At 38.0% G+C, this 23,341-nt stretch overlaps 1 protein-coding gene across 3 annotated transcripts in view; it reads right to left on the reverse strand.

The window, feature by feature from the left end:
* Positions 1-23,341, reverse strand: part of tab3 (TGF-beta activated kinase 1 (MAP3K7) binding protein 3) — a 133,845-nt gene that overhangs the window by 11,624 nt on the left and 98,880 nt on the right. For 2 of the 3 annotated variants that reach the window (XM_043700739.2, XM_043700741.2), the window contains 2 exons: positions 16,033-16,125; positions 7,084-7,179 (listed from right to left, as the gene is read on the reverse strand). In XM_043700739.2, coding sequence (XP_043556674.1) covers positions 7,084-7,179; positions 16,033-16,125 — 189 coding nt within the window. The remainder of the gene's footprint in view (positions 1-7,083; positions 7,180-16,032; positions 16,126-23,341) is intronic. The other variant, XM_043700740.2, reaches the window with a different exon arrangement.

Genomic DNA, 23,341 nt, shown 5'->3' on the forward strand with positions numbered 1-23,341 from the left:
ACATGCAGTCAACATTGCCAAGAGCAGTGGGTGAGGTGATGACCTCAAGATACATAGCCCAATACAAATGTAGGTTCATTGGATCAGGAATCGTTTCTCCACTACATATAAAGGAGCTAGCTGCTTGTTGAGTCGTTATGGTCTTTATTCTGAAATGAAAACATAGTATACAAACTGGTGGCAATATTAATAAAGTATATACAAGGCAATATAAATAAATAAATAATAAAAGCTCATTAGGGATGGTAGTACATGTGTTAGGGTTGCATCATGTCGAAGCTCTTTCTTATGAGATCCTGGGCAAACAGATTTGAAATTCGAGCAGCTTCTGCTCAGAGCTTATGAGCTGAACTTCAAGCAATCCGACTCAGGTGGGAGGGATAAAGCTATTTGGCTTCTTTGTTCCAAGAAGCAGTTACACCACTTAGGACAGGGGTCTGCTGATTTGGTCAAGGACGGGAACGTGTGACTGTGTGTCAGACACGCAAGGGAATCCAGAGAGGTGAAATGTCAGCCTCTGCATTATCGGGAAGGTCTGAGGTACTTCCTGCCTGCTTGAATCAATGACTTACTGCAGAGTGTCAGTATAATGAGAAGGATTCACACTGTTCTTTGCAGCAAAGGTTAAGAGACCAGAGATCTGTGTGGCCAGCCTGCTGTCAGGACTCAGGACATTTGCACAGAGCTAGAAAGCAATTTGAATGTGAGGGTGAGGATCCAGTAGTCAAGTCCATGCAAGCACCAACGGCTTAGGTATAACAAGGTAAAGGGCCTACATGGCACTAAACTGAAAAGCAGAACATCAAAGGCTTATAACATCTAAATTATTACTTGCCTAGCAAATTGGCAGATGAATTAGAAAGATGAATATGTGGCTCAGAGATTCATGTGGGAGAAGAGGGGTTTAGCTCATAGGCCACTGGCACTAGTACTACAGAAATTGGGGGCTATACAACATTGGGGCCAGTATTCTTGCAGACAGTATAACTACGGAGGTAGTGAGTATCTAAAACTAAATTGTGGGGTCAAGGGATCAAATGGAAATATGAGCTATAATAAAGAGTACAGAGAAGGGAAGACAGGAAAATTTCAATATGGAAAATGAGGATCACAAAAATGGCAAAAAGAGTCAGAGAGAGAAAATAAATCTAGGATTATATCAACAAGCAAAACTAGATATTACAAAGATAAAATAGACAATCAGAACAAAAATTAACAACTTAATAGTGCACATTGCAGTAAATAAATAAGATTTGATAGCTATTACAAAGACATGACTTCAGGAATACAAGGACTGCATGTACAATATTGAGCGGTATATGACAGTAAAAACTGCAGAAAGCTATAATGCACAGGAGCTTGGGTGTACTTGTGCATGAAACACAGAAAGATAGCGCATGGATGCAAAAGGTAATCAGGAAGGATAATGGAATGTTAGCCCTTATTTCAAGGGGGTTGCATTATTTGAGTAGGCAAGTTTTACTGCAACTGTACAAGGTGCAGGTCAGACCACATCTGAAGTACTGAGAGCAATTCTGGTCTCCTTATTTAAGGAAATATTATTTCATGGAAGGCAGTTCATGGAAGCTTTATTAGGATGATCATAGCCTTTCTTCATATGGCATGTGCACTAAGTAGTTTTCTAAGCTCCAGTGAGTAGTATCCGAACGTAACAGGTGATCTCACCGAAACATACTGGATTCTTAAGGAGCTTGACAGGGTGAATATTGAGAGAAGTTTCCCCTCATGGGAGGATCTAGAATGAGAGGACATAGTCTCAGAATAAAGCGGCGCCAATTTAAGATTGAGATGAGGAGGAATTCCTTCTCTTAGAGGGTTGAGTGTCCTTGGAACGTCTTGCCATAGTGAGCTATGGGGCAAAGTCCTTTTGTATTTAAGGCTGAGATAGACAATATTCTTGATTATCAAGGGAATCAAGGGGGACAGGGAAAGTGGATGTGAGGAATGTCGGATCACCATGATTTTAGTGAATGGCGGAACAGACAAAGGGCCAAACCATCTACCTCTGTTTTTATTTTTTATGGTCTTATGGTGTTAAGGCCCAAGATAGCAGCAATTTCAATATGATTGAATTCCACTTCAAAGGGAGGAAATTAGTCTGAGACTAGTATTTTAAACCTAAATAAAGCCAACAATGTGGTCATGGAAGTTGAGCCAGGTGAAACGAACTGGCATTCCAAGCTATAGGATAGATCAATAGAGACGAGTGATAGACATTTAAGGGGATATTTCAGAATACTCAGAATGACTTTATTCCAACTATAAAGATAAACCCTACAGCGAGGACCCACCAGCTGTGGTTAACTAAGAAGTAGGTAAACCAACAAATGTGAGAAAAAACATACAACTCCACAAAAATGAATGATAGAAAGACTTATCAGGAGTAAGAAATTAATAGAGTATGAGAGGAAGCCAGGTAGGAATGAAAAAAAAGGTAGCAACAGTTTCTCCAGGCATTTAAAAAGGAAAGGAGTTGGCAAAATTGATGCTGGCTCTTGAGAGAGTGAAAATGCAGAACCAATAGTAAATAAGAAAGAAATGGGGGATGAAAAGAACAAATATTTTGCTTATCTTCATTATAGAGGAAATGAACAAAAAAACCCCAGTAATCACTAAGTTAGGTGGTGAAAAGCAGAGAGGAATTTAGCAAATTTGGCATGAGGGAAGGGACACTTCACTAACTGACAGATTTGTTCGGGTTGACAAAGTTGCTAGGTCCAGAAGGACCTCAATTCAGGGTCTTGAAAGAGGTAGCTAATGAAGTAATCAATGGCATTAATTTTACAAAATTCCATACATTCAAGGAAAGGTTCAATCAGACTGGAAAGTAGCAAGTGTAACACGTCTATTTGAGAAAGGAATAAAAAATTTCTATGTTCATGAATTAAATATATTTTATAATTGATAATAAATACACTAACATTTTCTACTTACCACCTACTTGATTTTTTGCCTTGCTATGAGCAAGGGCATGGAAGAAGCTGTGAACAAATGGTGGGAGAGAGAAACGGTGAGCAGGAGACAGCTCCGAACTGACACCAACTGGGTTAGGCAACACTGTCAGTCCAGCACAAAACCATGGTAAAACAATGGAAATCTGTATGCTAAAGGCAAATGCCAGTCCATTACATCTGTGTTGTTAATGCAGAACAATATAAAATGGAACAACCTAAAACAGAGACATTGCATTTATGTTCCCATACTTTTGAACAATTGTTTAGTAGTGTTCTTTAGAACCGAACCAATGGGATTCCTTGGCAACTTTAGTCTAGTGAAATCTTCACAAATAAAAAACTGGATTATAATACTTGCCTTTTAAGAAAATATTAACTTTATTTAGCTACAGCTAAACTACTAATTAGAGTTATAAATTACACAATCTTAAACTCTCAAATGGAATACATCCATCAGCTACAACTATGAGCTAAAATACTGCATGCATTGCTAAATTATCTGTAAACAGAATAAGTCCCCACCTTGGAAAATTAAAAAATGATGCTGTCTTGTATTTTTAAAAAATAAAGAGTATTTGATGGTTGACATCTTTATTTCCCTGCATCTTTCAGGTCAATCACTTCCTGCACAACTTGCTCAAGATGCAGGCTGATAACAGAACAGCAAAGCAAGAAGACACATGGGACTAATAGTGTATCTCTGAATGAGTGGGATTGAGAGATAAAGAAATGAGGAAAGGGAAAGAAATAAGTTTGACAAAAGAATAAGAAACAAAGAAAGAATGGGGAGGAAGAAATAAAATTCCTGACACACAGAAATAAGATGCAACAGTTTTTGTTTCCTTTCTGAGAATTGGCAGAGATTGATTGTCATTAACTTCCCTTTAAGCATGTAATAATGTTAATTATATACTCTAATTTACTGTCATGAGCTTAATGGGCAATTAATGTGCAAATCCAGAAAGTGCTTGAAAATTAACAGGGAGGCTAAAGATGACATGCTGTTTGCTTTACGGAAAAGATGTAGGAGTATAAATTGACCATCAATTGCTTTAGTCACCACTCGCAACTTCTTCCACTGAATAAGTTAGTCAATTGACATAATAGCACACATCATGAACTTGTCATTATTTTTAAAGGAGGATGACTTTATAAATCAGATATGCACTTCTCAGTATGTGACTAATAGTTAAGCATGTCTGTTGAGTCAGATATGTCACTACCCTTCGTTCGTAGCTGATCTAGATAACTGCAATTTGCATTCAGGACTTTTAATTAATCTGTCCCAAGGTACTGTATAAAGGAAGTAGAATCCATGTTCAATCAGTACTGATTCCAATAGCAATGCGATGGAATTCCTTGTCCATTAACTGAATTACAGTGATTGGTTTTCAGAAGCCTTTGAAAGCAAGAAGCATAAGTTAACTAAGGACATTGTGAATAATACAATCCGGATGACTGGAGACATTTCCAACACAAGATTTAAAAAAAGCATACTATATCCTCCATATCCTCACGAAGTCCCAGAGTTCATCCAATAAATTTTAAATATAATCACTGTTGCACAAAAAAAACAGGCAACACAGCAAGATTCCACAAACAAACAGTAAAATAAAAATAAATTCATGTGGACACTCAGAAAACTCTCTCTCACCTGCTGAATAATGTCATGAGAGACTTAATTTCAAGTTGATCAGGCATGCAGAATCTCAGTTTAATGCCTGAAGTGAAAGCCAGCATTAATAACACAGGAGTCTCTTAATGCAGCAATGAAGCATTAAACCAGATTCAATGTTGAACATTTGCAGTGAGGCTTCAGAGGGAAGAATCCTATTACTACTCAAGCTAATGCTAACAACGGTGTGGAAGGAAAGGTGGAGTAAAAGAGTAGAAGAAATGGGATTGGACTTCAGCTGGAGCACATAACAGACGTAATGGGGGTGATGAGATTATAAGATCAAAACTTCGAAGTTTGATTTTTGGGAACAGGGAATCAATGTGATTTAGCAGGATTTGGACAAAGAGAAAGTAATTTAGTATGGAACATAAAGTATATGGCACCGTGCAGGATGATTTGTACTTTAGGGAAGATGGAGATCAGCAGATTAATATGTGGGGCATTGGAATGGCAAATGCACAGAAAGTGTTTTAGCAGTGAAGTAGGGTGGAAGTTCAAACTATTCCAAAACAAATGAAAGAATGCAGGCTGGAAGATTAAATTAATATGGACTTTGAAGTTCAACTCTCAATAAAACAGAGCTGAAGGCATGGCCAGTACACACAAGAATTGGAAATCAAATTGCAACCTTTTTTCAATGGTACTTAGCCAATGGCTTTGCTCTTATTGATATTCAACTGGTGGAATGTGTGGTTCACCCAGAGTGTCAGCAAAAAGGCAAACACAAGTTCTCAGACTGACAGAAAAGAGATGGAGATAGGGTTAATCAGCACATAGAGGAAAGCTTACCAATGTTTATGGATAAACCAACTGAAGAATAACACCTTCCTCAGAAGGGATGCAAGAGTGGATAGTTGGGAACCAACACACATGAAATAATGCAAGGGTAACAGCAGCAGCTTTTATGAAAATGCACTGCCAATAACCATGAAAGGATGGCCCTCGCCACAGTGTTGGATGAGGAAGAGTAGGTTGAAGAACATTAATGACTTCAATAAAAACTGCAAATAATGGGAGGAGGATAAAGCACCATGGTCAAGATTCATGAAGATGTCATTTGATATAAAGCATAATGGTGGTGGATTCCACCAACTTATTTTATTCAAAGCATACTTCAAAAATAGAACATAGCCTGTGATTTATATCACTATCTTGTAAAATAAATATTGTTCTACAAGGGACCAGCATCTCAGAAGCAAATGACCCCATTAGGAGTGTTTACTCTCACAAGAAAAATACTGTTAATGTTTAAAATTTGGAAGAAGTATTTCCAGCAACGTTTGCTTTTAAGGCAAGCAGCATCCACGGACAAGAACACAGGTAACATTTCAAATATCTCTGATCTGATGAAATTTCATCTGGTTCTATCCACAAATGCTGCCTAATCAATTCAATATTTCCAGAATTTGTTTTTATTTTATCAGTTGCAATGTTTTTGCATTACAAATACTAATGGGGTGCTTTACATATGTGTGGGCAAGAAAGCTGGGTCGTTTGGATTAGTGTGCTATTTCAGACATTTTGTACTCAGTTCCGGCATTTTAAAATCTCCTTCCAAAGATGTGAAAATATTCAGCAGTGACTCAATTCAATTTGCTGCATTCAAAAATGAACAGACCTTTTATTCTGATTATTAGAAAAACACAGAAGTCCATTCTTTTTTGATTGCTAAATTTGGATTATTGAATAATTTAAATTTTATAGCTCAAAAATGTCAGTAAATTGTAGGTTTTTCCCCCTAAGAGATCTCTCAATAATCTGACTAAATAGCTCTTTTTAAAAAAATTCTAGCTACTTGATTCCTCCTTCCAGCATTAAAAAAAGCCATGAAATCCAAAGCATGCAAGCCATGTAAAATTGATAATATTACTATTAATATCATTTGAGAATTTTTCTTTTGACATTTCCTAAATAATTAGTATTGTCAATACAATGAGTCATATTTCATTTTCTAGTTTCCTCTGATAGACCTGGAAAAAAAACATCCTCAATGCTGCACATAATTAGATATCAAAAAGAAACACTTTGCCTAAAATTATTAATATGCAGAGTTTGTGATATGAACATTTATAACCAGTGCAGTTTAAAACCTCATCAAGTCCTCAACTGTGTGACTCCTTTTAAAGAACTGATAGAATGTATTGTTATCAAAAATGGCGTAAACAGGAATTCAAGTTAACCTATGTTATCATACAGTTAGCAGACAAGACATTTCACATAAAATAAAATATTCAAAAACAAGTGACAGTCTAAATCATTAGACATTAGTAAAGATGCTAACAATGTTCAAAGTCTGAAAATATTAAAAATGATAAAATAAAGAAATTTTAAAAGTTTTTTAAAAACCATTCTGGACTGGTCCTTTTGCCTTATGTACTGTGAATATCTACTCCAATCTGGTAGTCAGGTGACATTCAATGAAGTACCCACCCTCAGCTGGAGCAGCCTGGGAATCAGAGGAGTCCTTCTTTAACTTTGAAGTCACACTAATTTTCCTTGCTTTTCTCTCTAGAGTACCTGAAGGGTCTGTACAAGACAAGTCATGAAGATTGAGAGGGATAAAGGGGCAAACCTCTAAAAACCTAAAACAAAACCCCAACACACAAGTAAGACACCACAACTAGATATGATACATAAAGCATATTTGTTAAGTATTTATCTAGCTATTTCACACTACTAGAGTAAACTAATGAACAAGAGATAGCCAACAAAATATATAGCAACTGACCCCTTCATGAAGCCCAAAGATTCATGCACAAATAATCCTGCAGACAATTGGTGGGATAGCACTAAGGTGAGAAAATAATTTGCAATTTCTTCAGTTTTACTATGTAGTCAGTCCCCCATTTGGACTCAACAATGTCTCTCCCACCCAAAGAATATTGGTGCTTAACACATCAAATCAGTGCTGAGATATGTTTCAGTTAATGGATGCTACATGTAGTAATGTCCTTGTTGTAATTTTATATGATAAAAACAGTTTTATTACTCAAATCAAGAATGCAATCCTTTTCATGGCCACAATCTAGATATATGTAAGCTTCTGAGACTTCAGCTGCACATACTTGACATTGGCATTCAAATAGCTATCAAAATATGTGCTATCAAAAGTAGTACACTGCAACTGTAAAGGTAACATGACTAAGAAGAAACCTTATAGGAGAGCTTAAAAGCTGAGCCATAAAGCATTTTGATGTTGTATAATTTAATTTGTAATCTTTTGAAGGCTTGAGCTGAACTAGAGATACTATTCATCTTTAACATCAATCTGTTAAAAATGAGATTGATGCTCAATGTGCAAATCTGTAAGATGTTTAGCACTGAGTCATATTAACTCAAATAGATCAACAATATTTCACCTCTAATATAAATGCCCTAATCAATAATTGAAACTAATGATTTAACCCAGGTCAATACAGTTGTGAAATACTGACTTGTAAGATTTCAATTCCAAGTGACCAAGAATTAATCAGAACATGGTAAATTTTCATTTTTTGAAGGGAACTTAAATTTGCAGCAACTAAAGACCAACCATGAAATTAAACATAAATTCCCTTCTAAGCCTTATTTTCTCATTTTGTTTCTCCATTTATGCTACAAAACATGTTGAATAAGGAAAAGATTGTCACATTCAAGCCAATGCCCATGCAATTTCCTCCACCCTTAAACCTAGTTCAAGTAAGGATTGACTGCAATACGCTTGTATTCCCCTTCACTTTAGCAAAATACCTTATCTGTTTTCAGTACCTGAAGACTGAAAAAAAACTCATTACTTCAATGTGTGGATAAAATCCTGTTTTATCATTCCATGGCACGATGCACGAAACACCAATCAACTCAATTAAAACAATGAGATCGCAACATTATTTTAGAATTACAATTTACTATGCTGAAACTACAAATCAAGGGATTCCAGGCTTTGAAGTGTTTCACAAAAATCAACTTAAGAGTGTACACCCCAAACATTCCGACGCAAATTTTAAGTAATCACGTGAAAATTTCATTTTAGCAAACGTTGACTCGCAATCAAACTTCCATTCCAAATGATTAAAGATGTAATCACAAGAAAAATGTGGATTGTACAAAATATGACTGTTTCTTCTTCAAAGACTTGGAGAAATGAATATTTCACACGTTATAACTTATCTAGCGCTATGTTAATACATCACTAAATTTGTTCAATATTTTTTCCACGAGTCCCAATTATTTATTGCTCCACTGAGTCAGTCTGAATCAACTTTAAGTTCAATAATATAAATACATTATCACATAAAATACCGAACATACTCATGAAATTAAAACAAATTGCCTTTCTCACTTCCAAAATATTTGCATTCTACAACATTTGCTTTTAAATGATCCAGGATTTCAGCACATTTTATTGGTTGGCTCTTTAATTCATTACCACAGGTACAATTTTTTGGCAAAAAATAATTTGCCCGCCACAGTAGCTACAAGTCCTGGTCAACATTCCTCCTTTACATATATCAGAAGAAAGTTTAATTTGGCATTTTTATAGCTGCCGCATCTCTCTACATAGATTTTTGCTCTCGTTATTTGCTCCTCAATAAAATGATTGCGTTTACTGACAGTTGTAAATTTTTGCCATGGACATTCCCATGACTGGACAAGTCAATTCTTGACACATCTTTGGGCACATGGAGGCATATAAATCGCAAGCTGGTAGGAGATTTGAAGTGCAGGATGCGCTGTTTTTCTATTCTCCTCTGCTGTTGCTCTACCTGATCACTAAGATGTTGCGACTCAAAGCATGTGTGAGAGTATCTGACCAAGATGCCGTTGAAATCTGAGGTAACCTTCTTCGATGTCCACTACACCTCCAATTTTGGTGTCATCTGCAAACTTACTAACTATACCTCTTATGCTCACATCCAAATCATTTATATACATGACGAAAAGTAGTGGACCCAGCACCGATCCTTGTGGCAATCCACTGGTCACAGGCCTCCTGTCTGAAAAACAACCCTCCACCTTCTACCTTCGAGCCAGTTCTGTATCCAAATGGCTAGTTCTCCCTGTATTCCATGAGATCTAGCCTTGCTAACCAGTCTCCCATGGGGAACCTTGTTGAACGCCTTACTGAAGTCCATGTAGATCACATCTACCGCTCTGCCCTCATTAATCCTCTTTGTTACTTCTTCAAAAAACTCAATCAAGTTTGTGAGACATGATTTCCCACACACAAAGCCATGTTGACTATCCCAAATCAGTCCCTGCCTTCCCAAATATATGTACATCCTGTCCCTCAGGATTTCCTCCAACAACTTGCCCACCACCGACGTCAGGCTCACTGGTCTATAGTTGCCTGGCTTGTCCTTACCACCCTTCTTAAGCAGTGGCACCACATTAGCCAATCTCCAGTCTTCTGGCACCTCACCTGTGACTATCAATGATACAAATATCTCAGAAAGAGGCCCAGCAATCACTTCCCTAGCTTCCCACAGAGTTCTGGGGTACACCTGATCAGGCCCTGGGGGTTTATCCACTTTTAATTGTTTCAAGACATCCAGCACTTCCTCCTCTGTAATATGGACATTTTTCAAGATGTCACCATCTATTTCCCTACATTCTATATCTTCCATGTCCTTTTCCACAGTAAATACTGATGCAAAATACTCGTTTAGTATCTCCCCCATCTCCTGTGGCTCCACACAAAGGCCAGTCTGCTGATCTGAGGGGCCCTATTCTCTCCCTAGTTACCCTTTTGTCCTTAATGTATTTGTAAATACCCTTTGGATTCTCCTTAACTCTATTTGCCAATGATATCTCATGTCCCCTTTTTGCCCTCCTGATTTCCCTCTTAAGTATACTCCTACTGCCTTTACAGTCTTCTAAGGAGTCACTTGATCTGTTCTGTCTCTACCTGACATATGCTTCCTTCTTTTTCTTTACCAAACCCTCAATTTCTTTAGTCATCCAGTATTCCCTATACTACCAGTCTTTCCTTTCACCCTAACAGGAATATACTGCCTCTGGACTCTCGTTATCTCATTTCTGAAGGCTTCCCATTTTCCAGCCATCATTTTCCTGCAAACATCTGCCTCCAATCAGCTTTTGAAAGTTCTTGCCTAATACCGTCAAATTGGCCTTCCTCCAATTTAGAACTTCAACGTTTAGATGTGGTCTATCCTTGTCCATCACTATTTTAAAACTAATAGAATTATGGTCGCTGGCCCCAAAGTGCTCCCCCACTGACACCTCAGTCACCTGCCCTGCCTTATTTCCCAAGAGTAGGTCAAGTTTTGCACCTTCACTGCTAGGTCCACCCATATGCTGAATCAGAAAATTTTCTTGTACACATTTAACAAATTCCTCTCCATCTAAACCCTTAACACTATCCAGACCCAGTCTATGTTTGGAAAGTTAAAATCCCCTACCATAACCACCCTATTATTCTTACAGATAACTGAGATCTTCTTAAAAATTTGTTTCTCAATTTCCCTCTGATGATTAGAGGTTCTATAATACAATCCCAATAAGGTGATCATCCTTTTTCTATCTTTTTAAAATTCCTCTTCTCTCAGTTTAGAAATGTGGCCCCTGCTTTTGAAATCACTCCCTCCTAAGGAAAAGACAACTACGATTAACTCTAGCTATACCCTTCATTATTTTATAGATTTCCATCAGGTCGCCTCTCAATTTCCTATGTGCCAGTGAAAGAAGTCCCAGCCTATCCAGCCTTTCTTTATAACTCAAATCTTTCATACTCGACACCATCTTGGCAAGTCTCTTCTGAACCCTTTCCAGGTTAATAATATCCATCCTTCAACATACAGGGGAAATCAATACTGGCTAGTCAAATATGGATCAACTGGATTTTTGGCAACATTCAAATTCAAGTTTCTTGTATATTGCCTATTTAACACTGTTTCGCTTTAACAATGGTTAAGTTAATGGGGCCTTTAATATTGTTCGGTGTTGCAAGATGCACTTTAACATCATTCCTCACAGCACCCTTTTGTTGCCATTCTGTGTGGCCGCTCTTGCTATCGCCATGCCTAACTATCTGATTAGTGGCATCTCACCATGCCAGATGCTCATCCATACTTACCACTCTCTGACACACCCTCTCACCACTTCCCCTTTCTGAATGTGTGCTCCCATTCAAGATCCCCATTCAATTCCTGGTTTACAAGAGTGCAAGTTACCGTGGTGCAGAAATACCATGCTGGTGCTATCTTAATCAAGGCCCTTAATCAAGGTGAGGATTCTGGAGAAGGAAGCAACACATGGGAGCATGTTGAAAAGCCATGGATTATAACAGCGCAAGCTGAGCACTTCTGTCGCATTAAGACATACATGGGTTTTAAATCTTGAACACAAGTGCGAGTTTAAGAAAGAAAAGTAGGGAGTGAGAAGTCCAGCAAGAAGATGGATCAAGAACAGGGAAGGAGGCCACAAGTCAGAGGATCACAGATGGAGAAAGAAATCACAAGTTGGAAGGTCAAGGACAAAGGAGAAGACTACAAGACAGAGAGTCAGGGGCACAGGAGGAGGCTGCTATTCTGAGAGTCAAGGAGAGAGGAGGTGGTAGCAAGATTTGAAAAGATTTGCAGCTCAGATTGAGGTTCTGGATGTGAATTTGCTTACTGAGCTGGAAGTTTCAGACATTTTGTCACCATCCTGGGTATTATCACCAGTGAGCCTCTGGTGAGCGCTGGTGTGTTTTCCCACTTTCTAGTTATGTGTTTAGGTTTCTTTGGACCCAAAACACATCAATTTGGACCCCATCTACCATCCTCTGAGAAAAAGAACCAGAAATGACATCACCAACCCAGAGAAACCTAGATTAGATTAGATTACTTACAGCCCTTCGGCCCAACAAGTCCACACCGACCCTCCGAAGAGAAACCCACCCAGACCCATTCCCCTCCATTTACCCCTTCACATAACACTACGGGCAATTTGGCATGACCAATTCACCTAACCTGCACATTTTTGGATTGTGGGAGGAAACCCATGCAGACACGGGGAGAAGGTGCAAACTCCACACAGACAGTTGCCTGAGACGGGAATTGAACCCGGGTCTCTAGCGCTGTGAGGCTAACCACTGTGCCACCGTGCCGCCCTAAACACATAAATAGAAAGCGGGACATAATACCAGCGTTTCACCGGAGACTTACTGATGACGTTACCTAGTATGATGACAAAATGTCTGAAATCAAACCTTACACCTCAGCGAGCAAACTCACATCCAGAGAGGAGGTGGATTTACATTGGAGGGTTAGAAGCAGGGAGAACCAGGAGGATCAGAGAGCAGGAAGTCTAGACAGCATGATCAGCGGCAAGCAGGGGGTAAACTACAAATTTACAGATGTAAAATTAAACAATGGAAAATATAGCATCACAAGAGTTACTTAATCTACAAATGTAAGAAATTAGCCTTGTAAAGTATTTAAATTTACAGGAGTTATGTTTCTTTCTAACTAATAGCTATCAAAACCCAACTACAACTTTTACATTCATTTTAAAGGGAAAAGATGATTCTGTCAAAGTCACTTCATTTAAAAATGCAATTTTTTAGAACATTATCACAACTTTAAGTGATAACTTAGTGTATGCAGAAATGATAAGAGTGACAGTGCCTTAGAAATCTGCTGCTGAGTGGGCAAGAGAACTGCAACCACCTGCAAACTGTATATCAAGTTCTGTCTTTAGTGAGCAGTTTGGTTTCAGGGTGTTGTGAAAGCACTCCTGAAGACGTGAAACCTCCTGAGAGCCTGGTCTAATTTGGTTGGTCATAGCCACAAGGGTAATAAGGCACTGAACAGAGAATTCAATAGAAACATTCTGAAATGAGATCAAGACATTTGAAGGAGTGCACAAACCTCCAAACAACTCACCTACAAACCCTTCAAGCACTGTCTGTCTTGTATGTGGTTTAATAGGTCTTGCTCACTCAAGGAGAGTGGAAGTAAGTCATGCTCAATTCTGAGATTTTGGAAATTGGGGTCTCTTTAAAATTGAACTTTTCTATTACTTCCTGTGTAGCATGAGTCCTCATATAACTGCTGCTACAGCATAATTTTCTGTTGCCAAACATAAGCAATATCTTTTCCTTCAGCTGAATCAAGGAGCTATCTAATGCCAGACGTATCCTAGTAGCAATAGTATTTAGGAAAATAAAGGTTTGTTCCAAGAAAGGACAAAAACTAACCTCCAAGTAAAAGTTAGAAAATAGGCAATGCTTATGCTGACCTTGAGAGAAGTTGTCCAATGTCTATTGGTTAGAAAGATTCAAAAGGTTGATTGTCATAGGGTCAATTACCAGCCCTATAGATATCAACAAGTGGGCAATGTCAGGGGCAGTCCTTGTCAAGTGGCACTGCTCGCCAAACAGCTGTCTCTTTTAGATGGAAGTTGGGCTAGGAGAGGAGGAAGATGACCCAAGGAACCCATCAGTTGAAGGCAAGGATGATGCCTCCATCACTTCAATCCATAATGCTTTCTACACTTTTTTGTTTGAACAATTATTGTATAATATCTAAACTGCTGCTTAACCAAAAGCATGACAAACTATCTGATATTCTTTAGGAACATCTGACCCCCTACATTAACAACTATGGTCCTAATGCTCCAAATTTAGGTGGTTGCTGTCATGGGCTTGGAAGGCGATGTCAAATGGGGTTGGATGAATTATTCTAGGGCTTCTTGTACGTGCTTCTCAGGGCTGTCACTGCACATTGGTGGTTAGGGTGTGATTGTTAAAGGTGATGGATGAGGTCACAATCAAATGCTGTCAAGCTTCTTGGATGCTGTTAGAGCTGCACTCATCCAGTCAAATGGAGAGTATTCCATTAAACTCCAGAATTGTGCTTTGTGTATAGATGGTGGGACAAGCTTTAAGAAGGCAAGGAACATGTTACTCCACACAGAACTCTCAGTCTGAGTTGACTTCTGAACAAGGCAAGCATTACACAATTTCAAAGAATTGAAACAGAGTAATGGTACTTTATTTTAGTCAAAAAAGGGAACAAATCCTTGCGACAAGAACGTTTATCAATACACAAATTATTGGCAATTGAGTTGAATATAGCCATTTAAGATCATTGCTTTTCTCTAACTGATCTGAACTAGCAAAGTACAATGCCAACATTTTTTGAGATGATCCAAAAAGAAGGTTATTTATTTAAAGGACAAAACCACCTTCGGGCAAGTAGACAGACAACCATCAGATGAAACATAATGAGAATAAATGTAAGGGGTTTCATTTTGGGAATAATACAACATGATAAATTATACAACTTCAATAAAGGAGTCGATCAATGGATCCATGTGGGATTCAAAGTCATAAATCTTGAAAACTGAGAGGCTAAGTTAGAAAACAAAAATTTTCTGAACAGAGGCGCTGAGAATTGTTAAAGGGAACCAACAGAAATCATTCAGTGGTATAAAGTAAGATATGGATCTGTTTTTAGGATTTGATTTTAGGAAAGATGTAATTGAGGGGGTGTGGCTGACACATGAAACAAGCAGCTAAATTGAGAGGGAGAGGCTACAGAAGTTTGGACTGTTTAGATCATAATGAAAACTGACAAAACAATGGGAAAAGAAATTCAAAAGCAAAGTTGTTTTTTTGCTGAAGTAATCCTGAAAAAAAACCACCCAATGAATCAACAACATGAAGGGAAGTTTACCACTAAAACATGAAAAGAGCTTAAAAAGCAAAACAAAATCTATTAGAGCTTTCAAAAAGCGCAAAAGTTATTTTAAAAAAGATTATGATGAGGCAAAATTGATAGTTCTTTCATGTATTCATATCATGAAAAGGATTAAGTGGCCAAATCATTGACTTAAAATGCTGTAAAACGTTCACAATTCACAATTTCCACTTACATTTATGTTTTATATTCAAGAATATAGTTACATATCTAATCAAATCTCTAACTGCATTAATGAAAAGTTTTATGATACTTGCACACTGGATAAAACATGATTCATAATTTCTGGCTGTATTTTATACCTTACTGTAAGAAACCCTACCTTCTCTGTAACATCTCGTAAATTCAAGTTACAATGAAACAGCCTACCATTTCATGCACTCTATTTGCATAAGCAGACTGAATTCTATCCCAGCAATCCTACTGAAAGTTCCATTCAAGGAGACTACCTCCACTGTCATGATATTCTAGAGCTACTTCCCTACCTTCTTTGTGTTTACAAGGACAATTAGACAGATGAACAAACAGGGGTATGTCCCGTTTCTTCATGAAAATGACAAGGGTGTGAATAATTAGAATAGGCATTTTCTAATCCATAGTGCTATCCCTGGTACAGATTAAAAGTTAGAACAGTTACATTTATAAAGAAAAAAAATGGAAAAAAAAAGACAGCATTGAATTTCAGTTAATAACTTACCTTTTTTGCTATGCTTTGGGGGGACTGCCCCGACAGGACCAGTTAGTCCAATGTTGTCATAAAAATTATTAATGGCCTTTGGGTCAAAATTCCCTGCAATGAGCACAAATGGAAAGAATTAAGGAACAATATTTCAAACTGAATTACAAAAATAGCTTTCAAGCAAGCACAAATAAACAAACTCAGCAATTAACAATTATACAATTCCAGTTAGCGGGTATGCAGAGCAAGGGGGAGACCTGAGCACAACCTGCCTAAAAGCAGCTGTTATCAGCCAGGGCCTCAGTGGAACACTTTAATATTCTCAGAGAGGTGATTCAACGCACTTGTATTCTCAATTATTTCAGCAACTTACGCAAGAACTGTACTTTTCAATTTTCATTGACAACAAAATCAGCTCAGTTTTGATTCTTCTGTACTTAACTCAAGATTCATGAGTTCTTAATGGATAGTTAAGCAAGGCTTAGGAGGCTCAACAGCAGTTTTCCAAACTCCTGGGAACAAAGCAAGGGTAGAACAATATGGAAAGAAAATACTTCTTCAATCCAGCTATTCCCATTATGAAACATTTCATATCGAAAATATGAAACCTTCACTAAAGGCAAGTAGATAACTGGCACTGATTGGAGGATTGTTTGGTGGGGGGGTGGGGGGTGATGTTTGGAGCAATGATAACCAGTTTATTTAATTTCTGCAACACAAGACAGCTGAGACAAAGTAAAAATGCACACAGCAAACATTCCATCATGTGATATAAACACTATTCACCATTATTTCAAACTGAACACACCAGGGAATAAAGTAATTTCCGTACAGTATTGTTGTTAATACAATAGTTAAGGCAGTACCTCAAGCAGAATATTACTACTCTGAAACAGAAGTGTGCCAGAACAATGGAGCTGATTTCTTTCCAAGCGGAGGCTCAGTTGAATTATACATCATTGTGCTTTTTTTTATATAAATGAATCTGTCAAACTACTTGGCAATTACAGTGACTTCAGGAAATCTGAAGATTTATATGGGACTGAAGACCTTAACTCTGTTTCTCAAATGAGTTTCTCAGCAACTTCTGTTTTTATTTCAGGAAATTCCTGTCTTAATATGTTCATTCACTTTGTCTTTATCTACCCATAGAATGTGACCATAGAATAAAAACATTAAACTAGTCTAGAAGCAGATATATTACAACATGACATTATAACACCAATAGTTCCAAAAAATAAATCATTGCGTAAAGTTTTGCTTCTTTGGGTGTAACTTCCATCCAATGCTTTTTCACTTGTTTTTCCCTACCATTCTAACTAATTGCATCATGCCAAACCTTTACTATTCTAAAATGAACTGCATTCAAATATTTTCATATTTCTCTTGTGAACTCCAATGAGTCAGCTTTGGAGATGGAATTAAGGCTTTTAAACACTAGCATCTCCTCAATTATGAACTAGTTTTAAGAACTACAATGAACTTCAATAAACACAGATTCATAGACCAGAACTATCCAATTAACACTTGCAATAATGACAAAATTTACAACATAGTGTGCAAAAATTAGAAAATTATTACAAATAGAAATAAAATTGGGCAAAACAGAATTTGACTTTACCTGATCTAGGATTACTCTGTCAATAGTATTTGTGCAACAAATTAAAAATCTATTCCATTCTCTTGTAACAAAGCTTTTCACCTGGATGATAAAATCCAAGTATCATGAGGGTATCTTAATGCTGGAAAAAAGCCATGCTCCATAGGAGATGGTGTCAACATTCTAATTATCCTGCAAAAAACGGCCAAAATGTGCACAGCATCTCAGGGCTTCCACAGAACAATCAGTGTCAAATTTAACACAAAAAATAACATCTATAGCAAAGTTGAACCAACTTTGGTGTTCTCAGATATAAAAGTTAACATGAAAGCTAAAAACCAAGATGCTACACTTCCATACTTAGGCATTCCACAGAAACCATTTATCTACGTGGTTCATCTGTGTATCACAATGTACTTTTTTCTCATCAATCCCTTCTCAAGGATGTTGCAAGCAGGACAAACTTAACAAAAAAGCCCACTCCATTGGAAAGGATTAAGAAATGATTGGAACAATTATAGCAATTCAAGCCTCTTTTATGTTTCAAGCACTGACATTAAACAATGGAAATGAGATTGCAATAGATGCCCCTGTAAAGGAATAAAAATAAAGCCATATTCAAATGAACAATGACAATAACTGCAACAGATGCAAATAAACTTGGTTCAGTGATTACAAATAGATGCCTGGATAGGCAACTATTAAGTCTTTCACTGTGGGGCTAAAAAGAACATAACAGGGTCCTTTTTGAAATGATATAAATTTATGCAGTGGAGGCACATAATATACAAATCATGGAAATCAAAAAAAAATCAATATGGTTAACAGAAGGTTGGCCTTCGTTTATAGAAGGCTGGAATACAAGATGGGGAGAAGTCCTACTTCAAATATATGAAGACCTTGTTAGACGACACCTGCAGTACTGAGTACAGTTTTGGGCACCATATCTTAGCTAAGATATGCTGATCTAGCAAGGATGAGAATGTAGTGCTGGAAAAGCACAGTAGGTCAGGCAGCATCTGAGAAGCAGGAAAATCGATGTTTCGGGCATAAGCCCTTCATCAGGAATGCAATGAGTCCAGGAAAGATTTACTCAGATTATTTTGAGATGACGAAGGTCAAATTAAATGGATTACAACATCTGGAAAACTGTGTTGCCTGGAGCTCAGAAAGGTAAGGAGTGATTTAATCAAAGTTTTCACAACATTAAAGGATAGGGTAGTGAGAGATAAATAATCTCCATTGGTTGGGGAATCCAAGGCTAGAGGTCACGGTAGAACTAGAACTTGGAGGAATGAAACAGGAATTCATTGCAACATATTTGGTAATCAGAATAACGTTTTGCAAATAGCAATTGATGCTAGGTTAACTGTGAAATTTAAATTGGGTTAATCCTTTTGGGTTTGACAAACCGTAGGCCAAAAATGAATGTAGAATTAGGAGCATAGTGCTAACACCATTGCCTAGTAATGCAGAAGCCCAAACTATCACTCTGGAGATACGCCTTTGATCCAAACTAACATTATGGAGACATACCTTTGAACCAAACTAACACTCTGGAGACACACCTTTGATTCAAAATAACATTATGGAGACACACCCTTTGATCCAAACTAACACTACGGAGATACACCTTTGATCCAAACTAACACTACGGAGATACGCCTTTGATCCAAACTAACATTATGGAGATACACCTTTGATCCAAACTAACACTACGGAGATACACCTTTGATCCAAACTAACATTATGGAGATACACCTTTGATCCAAACTAACACTACGGAGATACGCCTTTGATCCAAACTAACATTATGGAGATACACCTTTAATCCAAACTAACACTACGGAGATACACCTTTGATCCAAACTAACACTACGGAGATACACCTTTGATCCAAACTAACATTATGGAGATACACCTTTGATCCAAACTAACACTACGGAGATACACCTTTGATCCAAACTAACGTTATGGAGATACACCTTTGATCCAAACTAACACTATGGAGATACGCCTTTGATCCAAACTAACACTATGGAGATACGCCTTTGATCCAAACTAACACTACGGAGATACGCCTTTGATCCAAACTAACACTACGGAGATACGCCTTTGATCCAAACTAACACTACGGAGATACGCCTTTGATCCAAACTAACACTACGGAGATACACCTTTGATCCAAACTAACATTATGGAGATACGCCTTTGATCCAAACTAACACTACGGAGATACACCTTTGATCCAAACTAACATTATGGAGATACACCTTTGATCCAAACTAACACTATGGAGATACGCCTTTGATCCAAACTAACACTACGGAGATACACCTTTGATCCAAACTAACACTATGGAGATACACCTTTGATCCAAACTAACACTACGGAGAAACACCTTTCATCCAAACTAACACTATGGAGATACATCTTTGATCCAAACTAACACTATGAGACACACCTTTTGACCCAAACTAACATTATGGAGACACACCCTTTGATCCAAACTAACACTACGGAGATACGCCTTTGATCCAAACTAACACTACGGAGATACACCTTTGATCCAAACTAACACTACGGAGATACGCCTTTGATCCAAACTAACATTATGGAGATACACCTTTGATCCAAACTAACACTACGGAGATACGCCTTTGATCCAAACTAACACTACGGAGATACGCCTTTGATCCAAACTAACACTACGGAGATACGCCTTTGATCCAAACTAACACTACGGAGATACACCTTTGATCCAAACTAACATTATGGAGATACACCTTTGATCCAAACTAACACTACGGAGATACGCCTTTGATCCAAACTAACACTACGGAGATACGCCTTTGATCCAAACTAACACTATGGAGATACACCTTTGATCCAAACTAACACTACGGAGATACGCCTTTGATCCAAACTAACACTTCGGAGATACGCCTTTGATCCAAACTAACACTACGGAGATACGCCTTTGATCCAAACTAACATTATGGAGATACACCTTTGATCCAAACTAACATTATGGAGACACACCCTTTGATCCAAACTAACACTACGGAGATACGCCTTTGATCCAAACTAACACTACGGAGATATGCCTTTGATCCAAACTAACACTACGGAGATACCCCTTTGATCCAAACTAACACTATGGAGACACACCCTTTGATCCAAACTAACATTATGGAGATACACCTTTGATCCAAACATAACACTACGGAGATACACCTTTGATACAAACTAACATTACGGAGATACGCCTTTGATCCAAACTAACACTACGGAAATACGCCTTTGATCCAAACTAACATTATGGAGATACACCTTTGATCCAAACTAACACTACGGAGATACGCCTTTGATCCAAACATAACACTACGGAGATACGCCTTTGATCCAAACTAACACTACGGAGATACGCCTTTGATCCAAACTAACACTACGGAGATACGCCTTTGATCCAAACTAACACTATGGAGATACACCTTTGATCCAAACTAACACTACGGAGATACGCCTTTGATCCAAACTAACACTTCGGAGATACGCCTTTGATCCAAACTAACACTACGGAGATACGCCTTTGATCCAAACTAACATTATGGAGATACACCTTTGATCCAAACTAACATTATGGAGACACACCCTTTGATCCAAACTAACACTACGGAGATACGCCTTTGATCCAAACTAACACTACGGAGATATGCCTTTGATCCAAACTAACACTACGGAGATACGCCTTTGATCCAAACTAACACTATGGAGACACACCCTTTGATCCAAACTAACATTATGGAGATACACCTTTGATCCAAACATAACACTACGGAGATACACCTTTGATCCAAACTAACATTACGGAGATACGCCTTTGATCCAAACTAACACTACGGAAATACGCCTTTGATCCAAACTAACATTATGGAGATACGCCTTTGATCCAAACTAACACTACGGAGATACGCCTTTGATCCAAACTAACACTATGGAGACACACCCTTTGATCCAAACTAACATTATGGAGATACACCTTTGATCCAAACTAACACTACGGAGATACGCCTTTGATCCAAACTAACACTATGGAGATACACCTTTGATCCAAACTAACACTACGGAGATACACCTTTGATCCAAACTAACACTACGGAGATACACCTTTGATCCAAACTAACACTACGGAGATACACCTTTGATCCAAACTAACACTTCGGAGATACACCTTTGATCCAAACTAACACTACGGAGATACACCTTTGATCCAAACTAACACTATGGAGATACACCTTTGATCCAAACTAACACTTCGGAGATACACCTTTGATCCAAACTAACACTATGGAGATACACCTTTGATCCAAACTAACACTACGGAGATACGCCTTTGATCCAAACTAACACTACGGAGATACGCCTTTGATCCAAACTAACACTATGGAGATACACCTTTGATCCAAACTAACACTTCGGAGATACACCTTTGATCCAAACTAACACTACGGAGATACACCTTTGATCCAAACTAACACTACGGAGATACGCCTTTGATCCAAACTAACACTACGGAGATACGCCTTTGATCCAAACTAACATTATGGAGATACACCCTTTGATCCAAACTAACACTACGGAGATACGCCTTTGATCCAAACTAACACTACGGAGATACACCTTTGATCCAAACTAACACTACGGAGATTCACCTTTGATCCAAACTAACACTACGGAGATACACCTTTGATCCAAACTAACACTTCGGAGATACACCTTTGATCCAAACTAACACTACGGAGATACACCTTTGATCCAAACTAACACTATGGAGATACACCTTTGATCCAAACTAACACTTCGGAGATACACCTTTGATCCAAACTAACACTATGGAGATACACCTTTGATCCAAACTAACACTACGGAGATACGCCTTTGATCCAAACTAACACTACGGAGATACGCCTTTGATCCAAACTAACACTATGGAGATACACCTTTGATCCAAACTAACACTTCGGAGATACACCTTTGATCCAAACTAACACTACGGAGATACACCTTTGATCCAAACTAACACTACGGAGATACGCCTTTGATCCAAACTAACACTACGGAGATACGCCTTTGATCCAAACTAACATTATGGAGATACACCCTTTGATCCAAACTAACACTACGGAGATACGCCTTTGATCCAAACTAACACTATGGAGATACACCTTTGATCCAAACTAACACTACGGAAATACGCCTTTGATCCAAACTAACATTATGGAGATACACCTTTGATCCAAACATAACACTACGGAGATACACCTTTGATTCAAACTAACACTATGGAGACACACCCTTTGATCCAAACTAACACTACGGAGATACGCCTTTGATCCAAACTAACATTATGGAGATACACCTTTGATCCAAACTAACACTACGGAGATACGCCTTTGATCTAAACTAACATTATGGAGATACACCTTTGATCCAAACATAACACTACGGAGATACACCTTTGATCCAAACTAACACACCTTTGATCCAAACTAACATTATGGAGATACACCTTTGATCCAAGCTAACATTATGGAGACACACCTTTTATCCAAACTAACACTATGGAGATACACCTTTTATTCAAACTAACACTGTAGTGATACACCTTTGATCCAAACTAACACTACGGAGATACACCTTTGATCCAAACTAACATTATGGAGA

Source organism: Chiloscyllium plagiosum, unplaced genomic scaffold, assembly GCF_037043375.1.
Source record: "Chiloscyllium plagiosum isolate Xiang-an unplaced genomic scaffold, Cpla_swu_hap1 HiC_scaffold_12, whole genome shotgun sequence".
NCBI lineage: Eukaryota > Metazoa > Chordata > Chondrichthyes > Orectolobiformes > Hemiscylliidae > Chiloscyllium > Chiloscyllium plagiosum.